This window comes from Macaca fascicularis, chromosome 19 (assembly GCF_037993035.2).
Source record: "Macaca fascicularis isolate 582-1 chromosome 19, T2T-MFA8v1.1".
NCBI classification, from domain to species: Eukaryota; Metazoa; Chordata; class Mammalia; order Primates; family Cercopithecidae; genus Macaca; species Macaca fascicularis.
In genome coordinates, this window is record NC_088393.1 from 6,525,679 (window position 1) to 6,537,848 (window position 12,170).

Consider the following 12,170-nt stretch of genomic DNA (forward strand, 5'->3'; position numbering starts at 1 on the left):
ACAAACAAACAAAAGAAGTAAGTATGTTGCTATTGGAGTGGAGTGGGGAGAGGGGAGGAGGGGAGTTGTTGGGGCACCATTACCACATGGTAACAATTGCTGAGGTGGATGACTTTCGATTATTCTGTTTAGTTTTGTATGTATTTACTATTTCCATAATAAAAAGTTAAATGATTCACCCTAATAGGTTAACTTTGTTTCCAGCACATTGGACTCCCCTCTTTCACCTGTTGGTGATATTCACTTTTTTTGTTTTTTTTTTTTTGAGACCAAGTCTCGCCCTGTCGCCCAGGCTGGAGTACAGTGGCACGATCTCAGCTCACTGCAACCTCTGCCTCCCAGGTTCAAGCGATTCTCCTGCTCAGCCTCCCTAGTAGCTGGGATTACAGGCAGCCGTTATCATAACTGGCTAATTTTTGTATTTTTAGTAGAAACGGGGTTTCACCATGTTGGCCAGGCTGGTCTCAAAGTCCTGACCTCAAGGGATTTGCCCGCCTCAGCCTCCCAAAGTGCTGGGATTACAGGCATGAGCCACCGCGCCTGGCCTAACACAATTTTTAAAATAAATTTTTTAAAAAGCCAGACCACTATCCTGGCTAACATGGTGAAACCCCATCTCTACTAAAAATACAAAAAACTAGCCGGGCGTGGTGGCGGGCGCCTGTAGTCTCAGCTACTTGGGAGGCTGAGGCGGGAGAATGGCGTGAACCCGGGAGGCGGAGCTTGCAGCGAGCCTGGGAGACACAGCGAGACTCCGTCTCAAAAAAAAAAAAAAAAAAAAAGCCAGACCAGCTACACCTCTAATGGCAAAGTGCAGAGCCATTTCCTGCCATGCCCCTCCCAGAGTTGGGGTCTCTTGTTTTTTGTTTGTTTGTTTTCCATATCTGCTCATTTGGCAACTGCTCATGCATTGGACAGAAAGGTGTGCCCTCCCTTTTTAATTTATTTTATTATTTTGTTTTTATTTTTATCAATTTATTTTTGAGACAGAGTCTTGCTCTGTCACCCAGGCTGGAAGTTCAGTGGCGCGATCTCAGCTCACTGCAACCTCCACCGCCCAGGTTCAAGTGATTCTCCTGCCTCAGCCTTCCAAGAAGCTGCGATGAGAGGCACATGATGCCATGCCTGGCTAACTTTTTGTATTTTTTTAATAGAGACAGGGTTTCTCCATATTGGCCAGGCTGGTCTCAAAACTCCTAACCTCAGGTGATCCGCCTGCCTCAGCATCCCAAAGTGCTGGGCCTGAGCCACCACGCCCAGCCTCTCCCTTTCTGTCCCATCCATAATGATCTGGTTCCTTGTGAGGTCACACACTTGCTCAATGTCGTCTTTTGCTTGCAGCACAGTTTCTGCCTGTTCCAAGGGCGTCCTGGATGCCTTGGCCCTGCAAGACAATTATAGCTTCATCATCGAAAAGTAAGCCAGTGTCCCCCGCCGCCGCAACACCTGAAAACCCAAGGCAACAATCAGGCCTGCAGAAGCCAAGAGCAAATTAGGAATTTTATTTATTTATTCATTCATTCATTCATTCATTCATTCATTCATTCATTCATTCATTCATTTATTTTAAGAGATAGGGTCTGGCCCTGTGGCCCAGGCTGGAGTGCCAGCGGGGTGATGATAGCTCACTGCAGCCTCGACCTCCTGGGCTCAACCCATCCTCTTGCCTCAGCTGGCTGGTCCCACATGCTGTCCTGCTCAGTGAGTGTGTGCTGCCACGCCGATACGCGAGTCTGGGCCTTAGTCAATTTGTGCTGCTTTGAAAGACTACCCCAGGCTGGGTGATTTATAAAGAAAAGAGTTATGGCCAGGTGCGGTGGCTCACACCTGTAATTCCAGCACTCTGGGAGGCCGAGACGGGCAGATCCCTTGAGCTCAGGAGTTCGAGACCAGCCTGGCCAACATGGCAAAACCTCATCTCTACTAAAAATACAAAAATTAGCCAGGCATGGTGGTGGGCGCCTGTAATGCCAGCTACTCGGGAGGCTGAGGCAGGAGAGTTGCTTGAAACCGGGAGGCAGAGGTTGCAGTGAGCAGAGATCGCACCACTGCACTCCAGCCTGGGCGACAGAGGGAGACTCTGTCTCATAAAGAAAAAAAAAAAAAAAAAAAAAAGGAGGGGGGCAGTGGGGAGGAGGCTAGGTGCAGTGGCTCACACCTGTAATCCCAGCATTTTGGGAGGCTGAGGCAGGAGAATTGCTTGAGGCCAGGAGTTTGAGACCAGCCTGGGCAACCTAGAGAAAAAAAAAAAAAAAAAAAGAGTGGGGGGATGGTGGGAGAAGGTGCCAGGTTCTTAAACAACCAGTTATCATGGAAGCTGAGATGGAAAATCCACTCAGTACCATGAAGATGGCTCTAAGCCATTCATAGCCCTGCCCTTGTGGTCTAAACACCTCTGACTAGGCGCCCCCTCCAACATTGGGGATCCAGTTTGAGCAGGAGCTTTTGGAAGTGACAAATATTCGATCATATCAAGGCCCCTCATTGCACCCAGCATGGGGGAGCTCCTTACCACGCGAGTGCACACTTCTGTGTGATTTGTAACACCTGACCCCTCAAATGCAAGTCAAAAGTCAGTTACCCATTTAGAGCTGAGGCCTAAACTGGTGCTTCTGGGCTGCTAAGGGGCAGTGACTTTGGAACCTGCAGAGGACACAGAGGGGCGTGTCATCTTAGTCTATGTGGGCTGCATTGCAAAATACTTTAAACTGGGTGATTTGTTAGTTGGTGCAAAGGTAATTACAGTTTTGGCCGGGCGCGGTGGCTCATGCCTGTAATCCTAGCACTTTGGGAGGCTGAGAGGGGCAGATCACTTGAGGTCAGGAGTTTGAGAGCAGTCTGGCCAACGTGGTGAAACCCCATCTCTACTAAAAATACAAAAATTAGGCAGGTGTAGTGGCACATGCCTGTAGTCGCAGCTACTCGGGAGGCTGAGGTGGGAGAATTGCTTCAACTCAGGAGGCGGAGGTTTCAGTGAGCCGAGATCACGCCACTGTCCTCCAGCCTGGGCAACAGAGTGAGACTCCGTCTCACAAAAAAAAAAAAAAAAGTAATTACGTTTTTTGCTGTTGAAAGTAATGGCAAACACTGGCTAGGTGCAGTGGCTCACACCTGTAATCCCTGCACTTTGGGAGACTGAGGCAGGTGGATCACCTGAAGTCAGGAGTTCAAGACCAGCCTGGCCAACATGATGAAACTCCGTCTCTACTAAAAATACAAAAAATTAGCCGGGCATGGAGGCAGGCACCTGTAATCCCAGCTTCTCAGGAGGCTGAGACAGGAGAATCGCTTAAACCCGGGAGGCAGAGGTTGCAGTGAGCTGAGATCATGCCACTGTGCTCCAGCCTGAGCAACAAGAATGAAACTCCATCTCAAAAAAAAAAAAAAGAAAAAAAAAAAAGAAAGAAAAAAACCTCGATTACTTTTGCACTGATCTAATTTTTTTTTTTTTTTTTTTTTTTTTTTTTTTTGAGACGGAGTCTCGCTCTGTCGCCCAGGCTGGAGTGCAGTGGCCGGATCTCAGCTCATTGCAAGCTCCGCCTCCTGGGTTTACGCCATTCTCCTGCCTCAGCCTCCCGAGTAGCTGGGACTACAGGCGCCCGCCACCTCGCCCGGCTAGTTTTTTGTATTTTTTTAGTAGAGACGGGGTTTCACCGGGTTAGCCAGGATGGTCTCGATCTCCTGACCTCGTGATCCGCCCGTCTCGGCCTCCCAAAGTGCTGGGATTACAGGCTTGAGCCACCGCGCCCGGCCTGCACTGATCTAATTTAAGAAGCAGAAATTTTGCTGGGCTTGGTGGCTTACACTTGTAATCCCAGCACTTTGGGAGGCTGAGGTGAGAGAATCACTTGAGGCCAGGGGTTTGAGACCGGCCTGGGCAACACAGCAAGACCTCATCTATACAAAAATTTAAAATATTAACCATGTGTGGTGGCGTGTGCCTGTAATCCCAGCCATTCGGGAGGCTGAGGTGGGAGGACTGCTTGGGCCCAGGAGGTGGAGGCTGCAGTGAGTCATGATTGCATTACTGTGCTCCAGCCAAAAAATTAACTAGAATGGGAAGTTTCAGCATTTTCTGGTCCATGGCTCTCATTCGCCCACCTCAGATGCCCCCTCCACCCACTCTCATGGACGATCCCCATTTTCATACAAGAAACTGCGGCTGTGAAGGGTTCGCAGACTGGGCAAGAACTCACAGATTCCCCATCTCTGCTTCTTGGTGTCTTGAAGGGAATTCTACGACCCCGGCTTCCAGGGGCGGCAGTCCTCCAAGGACCTGCACGTGTTTTACTCCTACCAGCAGCTGGGCTGTCCTCTCCTCGTCTACTATGATACCCCATGGAAGCCCGTGGTGGAGCTGTAAGACCCCAGGGGGGTGCTGCAGGGTGGTGACGGTGGCAGGGCCTCATGCTCCCTGGCCCTGGGGTACCAGCCTGGCCCTCCAGGCTCCCCTCTATCCCTCAAAATGATTGATGGTGGTCACTGTTTCCCACCGTTCTCCTGCCCCAACCCCACTGGCCCCCAGGGCCCTCTCCTTGGAACACCTTTTCTTTTTTTGAGACAGGGTCTTGCTCTGTTGCCTAGGCTGGAGTGCAGTGGCATGATCTCAGCTCACTGCAGCCTCTGTCCCCTGGGCTCAAGCGATCCTCCCACCTCAGCCTCCCGGGTAGCTGGGACCACAGGTGCCCACCACCACACCCAGCTAATTAGCAGAGATGGAGTTTCACCATCACCATGTTGATCACGCTGGTCTTGAACTCCTGACCTCAGATGATCTGCCCGCCTTGGCCTCCCAAAGTGTTGGGATTATAGGCGTGAGCCACTGCGCCCGGCCGATGGTCTTTTCTTTATGCCTATGCACTCCTGCTGTCTTCCTGTTCTTTTTTTTTTTTTTCTGCTCTGTCACCCAGGCTAGAGTGCAATGGCATGATCTCGGCTTACTGCAACCTCCGCCTCCTGGGTTTAAGTGATTATCCTGCCTCAGCCTCCCAAGTAGCTGGGATGACAGGCGCATGCCACCACGACTGGCTAATTTTTGTGTTTTTAGTAGAGACAGGGTTTCACCATGTTGGTCAGGCTGGTCTCGAATCCCTGACCTTGTGATCCACCTGCCTTGGCTTCCCAAAGTGCTGGGATTACAGGCGTGAGCCACTGCGCCCGGCCATCTTCCTGTTCTTATAAGGACACCAGTCGTATCAGATCAGGGTCCACCCTACACCCTATGACCTCATATAGCTTTTCTTTTTCTCCTTTTCTTTTCTTTTTTTTTTTTTTTTTTGAGACGGAGTCTCGCTCTGTCGCCGGGCTGGAGTGCAGTGGCCGGACCTCAGCTCACTGCAAGCTCCGCCTCCCGGGTTCCCGCCATTCTCCTGCCTCAACCTCCCGAGTAGCTGGGACCACAGGCGCCTGCCACCTCGCCCGGCTAGTTTTTTGTATTTTTAGTAGAGACGGGGTTTCACCGTATTAGCCAGGAAGGTCTCGATCTCCTGATCTCGTGATCCGCCCGTCTCGGCCTCCCAAAGTGCTGGGATTACAGGCTTGAGCCACCGCGCCCGGCCTCCTTTTCTTTTCTTCCTTCCTTCCCTCTTTTCTCCCTCCCTTCCTTCCTTCCTTCCTTCCTTCCCTCTTTTTTCCCTCCCTCCCTTCCTTCCTTCCTTCCCTCTTTCCTCTCTTCTTTCCTTCCTTTTCTCTCTCTCTCCTCTCTTTCTTTCTCTCTCTCTCTCTTTCCTTTTTTCTTTTTTTTTTGTGTTGAGGTCCTGCTCTGTTGCCCAGGCTGGAGTGCAGTGGCATGAACGCAGTTCACTGCAGCCTCAACCTCCCAGGCTCAAGCGGTCCTCCTGCCTCAGCCTCCCAAGTAGCAGGGACTGCAGGCACACACCGCCATGCCCGGTTAATTTTTTAATGTTTTATAGAGGGGGGGGGTCTCCCTGTGTTGCCCAGGCTGGTCTAAAATTCCTGGGCTCTGGAGATCCTCCTGCCTTGGCCTCCCAAAGCACTGAGATTACAGGTAAGAGCCACCACACCCAACCTGTTCCTCTTCTTCTGAGGACCCAGTGCTATCAGATCATCCTCTACCTTATCACCTCACATAACCTTCATTACCGTTCCAAAGGCCCCCATCTCCAAATATAATCACATGGGTGGGGGTTGTGGCTCCCATATAGGAATTTGGGAGGAGCACAGCTCAGTCCATAACACTCCCATTGCCCCATCCGTGGGTCCTGCTGTCTTCATCTTTTTTTTTTTTTTTTTTTTTTTTTTTTTTTTTTTTGAGACGGAGTCTTGCTCTGTGGCCCAGGCTAGAGTGCAATGGCACAATCTCGGCTCACTGCAAGCTCCGCCTCTCGGGTTCACGCCATTCTCCTGCCTCAGCCTCCTGAGTAGCTGGGACTACAGGTGCCCGACACCACGCCCAGTTAAGTTTTTGTATTTTTAGTAGAGACGAGGTTTCACCGTGTTAGCCAGGATGGTCGCAATCTCCTGACCTCGTGATCCACCCTCCTCGGCCTCCCAAAGTGCTGGGATTACAGGTGTGAGCCACCGCGCCCGGCCTTTTTTTTTTTTTTTGGGGGGGAGTCTCACTCTATCGCCCAGGCTGTAGTGTAGTGGCGTGATTTTGACTCACTGCAGCCTCCGTCTCCCAGGTTCAAGTGATTCTCATGCCTCAGCCCCTGGGTAGCTGGGATAACAGGTGCCTGCCACCACACCCAGCTAATTTTTGTATTTTTGGTAGAGATGGGGTTTCACTGTGTTGGTCAGGCTGGTCTCAAACTCCTGACCTTGGGTGATCTACCCACCTTGGCCTCCCAGAGTGCTGGGATTACAGGCGTGAGCCACCACGCCCGGCCCTGTCTTCCTTCATCTTATTCTCCCTGCCCACTCCTGCTGGGTATAATGTCTGCATTTACCTGGTCATGTGGGTGGCTCTGCCCCTACCTGGGGGTGATAACTACAGCCAACTTGACGCTGCTGTAACCTCACACCAGTACTGCCCAGTAGAACATTTTGCCATGGAAATGCTCCACAATTTGTTCCTTCCAGTCTGGCAGCCATGAACTATATGTGGCTACCGAGTACTCGACATGTGGTCAGCGTGCCCAAGAACTAGATTGAAGATTGTGTGAATGTATGTATTTTTTGAGACAGAGTCTTGCTCTGCCGCCCAGGCTGGAGTGCAGTGGCGCGATCTCGGCTCACTGCAACCTCCACCTCCTTGGCTCAAGCGATTCTCCTGCGTCAGCCTCCCGAGTATCTGGGATTATAGGCGTGCACCACTGTGCCAGGCTAATTTTTGTATTTTCAGTAGAGACGGGGTTTTGCCATGTTGCCCAGGCTGGTCTTGAACTCTTGAGCTCAGGGGATCCGCCTGCCTTGGCCTCCCAAAGTGCTGGGATTACAGGCGTGAGCCGCCGCGTCTGGCCCCCAAGCAGACTTTTCTTTCCTCCCTGTTATCAATACTCAGTGCTGGCTGCTACCCATCTCCCCATCCACCCAGCTCTGTCTCCTGGCCTCCCTGCAGCCTACACATGACATCCTCACCTGGGAGCGGCAGGCATCCTTCGCTTTGCTCTCTGTCACCTCCCACCCCCCAAGCAGTTTTGCAGCCGTCCAGGTGGCTGTGGCCCAGGTCTTTCTGGGTTGTCCTTGCTCCCCGCACAGCCCTGCCCCGTGCCTGTGTCCTAGGTGGAAAAAAGACCGTTTCCAGGAGGTCGTCAATGCCGAGTATGTGTTACTGGAGGTGAACGGGCAGTTTTCGTACTCCTATTCCCTGACGGCCAAGTCGGCAATGTGCACCTCCCAGCCGCAGAACTGGACCACCATGATAAAGGAATCTGGGGGGCCTTTCTTCTGGAACAGAGAGGTAACAGGACCCTAGGATTGTTTCCAGAAGAATCAGCAGGCCACCAAGGGGTGGGAGAGTGTGTGAGGACACCGTGCAGCCATGGAACTGACTATGGAATGAAAGACTCGGCCGGGCGCGGTGACTTACGCCTGTAGTTCCAGCACTCTGGGAGGCCGAGGCGGGTGGATCACGAGGTCAGGAGTTTGAGACCAGCCTGGCCATCATGGCCAAACCCCGTCTCTACTAAAAATGCAAAAGTCAGCCAGGCATAGTGGCGCACACCTGTACTCTCAGCTACTCAGGAGACTGAGGCAGGAGAATCGCTTGAGCCCGGGAGGCAGAGAGTGCAGTGAGCAGAGATCATGACTGCAAAAGACTCGAAGGTCCCTTAGGGGATCTAGCGGGAACTCCAGTTCCTTTTAGGGGTGTACAAGGCCTTTGAGGATTTAAGGAACTGCCCAAAAGACGGGAAATGCAGGCGCCAAGGTGTTCGGGGACTTTGCTGATGATGAGAAATGCCTGGGACCATCCCAATGGTTGCTACTGCGGGATGGATGGAATTCCCAGGCTGTCCTACTCAGTGTACATCTGTTTTATTTTTCTTTCTTTTTTTTTTTTTTCGAGATGGAGTCTCGCTCTGTCGCCCAGGCTGGAGTGCAGTGGCCGGATCCCAGCTCACTGCAAGCTCTGCCTCCTGGGTTTACACTATTCTCCTGCCTCAGCCTCCTGAGTAGCTGGGACTACAGGCGCCCGCCACCTCACCTGTCTAGTTTTTTGTATTTTTTTTTTTTTTTTTTTTTTGAGACGGAGTCTCGCTGTGTCGCCCAGGCTGGAGTACAGTGGCCGGATCTCAGCTCACCGCAAGCCCCACCTCCTGGGTTTACGCCATTCTCCTGCCTCAACCTCCCGAGTAGCTGGGACTACAGGCGCCCGCCACCTCGCCCGGCTAGTTTTTTGTATTTTTTAGTAGAGACGGGGTTTCACCGTGTTAGCCAGGATGGTCTCGATCTCCTGACCTCGTGATCCGCCCGTCTCGGCCTCCCAAAGTGCTGGGATTACAGGCTTGAGCCACCGCGCCCGGCCTAGTTTTTTGTATTTTTTAGTAGAGATGGGGTTTCACCGTGTTAGCCAGGATGGTCTTGATCTCCTGACCTCATGATCTGCCTGCCTCAGCCTCCCAAAGTGCTGGGATTACAGGCTTGAGCCACCGCGCCCGGCCTTATTTTTATTTCTTTTTCTTTTTTTTTTTTTTTTGAGATGGAGTCTGACTCTGTCGCCCAGGCTGGAGTGCAGTGGCTGGATCTCAGCTCACTGCAAGCTCTGCCTCCTGGGTTTATGCCATTCTCCTGCCTCAGCCTCCCGAGTAGCTGGGACTACAGGCGCCCGCCACCTCGCCCGGCTAGTTTTTTGTATTTTTTAGTAGAGACGGGGTTTCACCGTGTTCGCCAGGATGATCTCGATCTCCTGACCTCGTGATCCGCCCGTCTCGGCCTCCCAAAGTGCTGGGATTACAGGCTTGAGCCACCGTGCCCGGCCTTATTTTTATTTCTTTTAGGCAGGGTCTCGCTCTGTCACCCAGGCTGGAGTGCAGTGGCACAATCTCAGCTCACTGAAGACTCAAGGCTCAAGTGATCCTCCCACCTCAGTCTCCCAATTAGCTGGGACTACAGGTGTGCGCCACCATGCCTGGCTAATTTTTGTATCTTTTTTTTTTTGTAGAGACAGGGTTTCAGTATGTTACACAGGCTGGCTTTGAACTCCTGGGCTCAAGCGATCCTCCCACCTCAGCTCCCCAGTGCGCTGGATTATAGGCCTGAGCCACCACACTCGGCCTCAGTGTGTCTTTTTTTTTTTTTTTTTTTGAGACGGAGTCTCGCGCTGTTGTCCAGGCTGGAGTGCAGTGGCGCGATCTTGGCTCACTGCAAGCTCCACCTCCCGGGTTCATGCCATTCTCCTGCCTTAGCCTTCTGAGTAGCTGGGACTACAGGCGCCCGCCACCACGCTTGCCTAATTTTTTTGTATTTTTAGTAGAGATGGGTTTTCACCATGTTAGCCAGCATGGCCTCAATCTCCTGACTTCGTGATCTGCCCACCTTGGCCTCCCAAAGTGCTGGGATTACAGGTGTGAGCCACCGCGCCCGGCCCCTCTCAGTGTGTATTTCTTTCTTTTTTTTTTTTTTGAGACGGAGTCTCGCTCTGTCGCCCAGGCTGGAGTGCAGTGGCGCGATCTCGGCTCACTGCAAGCTCCGCCTTCCGGGTTCACGCCATTCTCCTGCCTCAGCCTCCCGAGTAGCTGGGACTACAGGCGCCCACAACCGCGCCCGGCTAATTTTTTGTATTTTTAGTAGAGACGGGGTTTCACAGTGGTCTCGATCTCCTGACCTTGTGATCCGCCCGCCTCGGCCTCCCAAAGTGCTGGGATTACAGGTGTGAGCCACCGCGCCCGGCCCCTCTCAGTGTGTATTTCTATAATGCGAGTTGGTTCATGCATGACTGACAAATGAGAGTGTGATGTCCTGTCCCCACAAGGAAGAGACTGCATCAGTCCACCTGTGTCTTCCTGGGACACGTGTTTTGTATCAGGAATGCAGCACATGCAGCAAAGCCACCAGCAGATGGTGTCATAGCTCTTTTTTTGCATTTGCCTTTTTTTTTTTTTTTTTTTTTTTTTTTTTTTTTTTTTTTTGAGAAGGAGCCTCACTGTGTCCCCCAGACTGTAGTGCAGTGGCGCAATCTCAGCTCACTGCAACCTCCACCTCCCGGGTCCAAGCAATTCTCCTGCCTCAGCCTCCTGTGTAGCTGGACTTGCAAGCACCTGCCACCACGCCTGGCTAGTTTTTGTATTTTTAGTAGAGATGGGGTTTTGCCACATTGGCCAGGCTGGTCTCGCACTCCTGACCTCGTGATCTGCCCTCCTCTGCCTCCCAAAGTGCTGGGATTATAAGCATGAGCCACCGCGCCCGGCTGGCTCTGTTGGTATTTCTATTTGCATTCTTCGTATGGGCTGTCTCATTGCAAATTGCATGAGTGCATTTAAGAGATGGCCCCATCACTATTTTTTTTTTTTTTCCATCAGCTGTGGTGAGTGGGTGCTTTTGTAGAACACGAAGTTTTTCTGGCCAGGTGCAGTAGCTCACACCTATAATCCCAGCACTTTGGGAGGCCGAGGTGGGCAGATCACTTGAGGACAGGAGTTCAAGACCAGCTTAACATGGCAAAACCCTGTCTCTACTAAAAATACAAAAATTACCTGGGCATAGTGGTGCACACCTGTAATCCCAGCTACTGCGGAGCTTGAGGTGGGAGAATCGCTTGAACCCGGGAGGTGAAGGTTGCAGTGAGCCAAAACTGCACCATTGCACTCCAACCTGGGTAACAGAGCGAGGCTGTTTCTCAACAAATAAGTAAATAAACAAACAAACAAATAAAGAGTGGCCAGGCACTGTGGCTCACGCCCGTAATCCCAGCATTTTGGAAGGCTGAGGCGGGTGGATCACTTGAGGTCAGGAGTTAGAGCTCAGCCTGGCCAACATGGTGAAAACCCGTCTCTATGAAAAATACAAAAATTAGCTGGGTGTGGTGGCTCACACCTGTAATCCCAGCACTTTGGGCGGATCACGAGGTCAGGAGATCGAGACCATCCTGGCTAACACAGTGAAATCCTGTCTCTACTGAAAATACAAAAAAATTAGCCGGGCGTGGTGGCGGGCGCTTGTAGTCCCAGCTACTTGGGAGGCTGAGGCAGGAGAGTGGTGTGAACCCGAGAGGCGGAGCTTGCAGTGAGCCGAGATCACACCACTGCACTCCAGCCTGGGCAACAGAGCGAGACTCCTTCTCAAAAAAAAAAAAAAAAAAAAAATTAGCAGGCCGTGGTGCCACCTGCCTGTAGTCCCAGCTACTTGGAAGGCTGAGGCAGGAGAATTGCTTGAACCTGGGAGGTAGAGGTTGCAGTGAGCCCAGATCATGCCACTGCACTCCACTGTCTGGGGGACAGCGGAAGACAATGTCCCAAAATAAAAAAGTCATTGGCAGCACCTGACTCTCACCCAGGCTGAGTTATTAAGCCTGCAGCCTCCACAGCCCAGGACGGCCCGAAAGGAGGCATGGGGCAGACTGCCATGGTTACTACTTGAGATGCTCACTACAAAAGTTACTACTGTTACTACTTGAGACCGTCATTACAAGACTGAATGAAGGGGGAATGAATAAGGGAGAACGAACATAGAAATGAAAATTTAAGACAAAAGAAGCTGTTTTAAGGAAGAGGCATGGGGAAGAAGAGAGCTCCCTGCTTCTAGTGAGCAAAGGCAGTCAGCCCCCCAAGCTT

General features: G+C 51.8%; 1 protein-coding gene across 1 annotated transcript in view; it reads left to right on the forward strand.

Annotated features, from left to right (window-relative positions):
* The window catches only part of CATSPERD (cation channel sperm associated auxiliary subunit delta), a 58,847-nt gene that overhangs the window by 43,303 nt on the left and 3,374 nt on the right, over positions 1-12,170 (forward strand). The window contains exons 18-20 of the mRNA XM_005587651.3: positions 1,342-1,416; positions 4,231-4,359; positions 7,684-7,861. Coding sequence (XP_005587708.3) covers positions 1,342-1,416; positions 4,231-4,359; positions 7,684-7,861 — 382 coding nt within the window. The remainder of the gene's footprint in view (positions 1-1,341; positions 1,417-4,230; positions 4,360-7,683; positions 7,862-12,170) is intronic.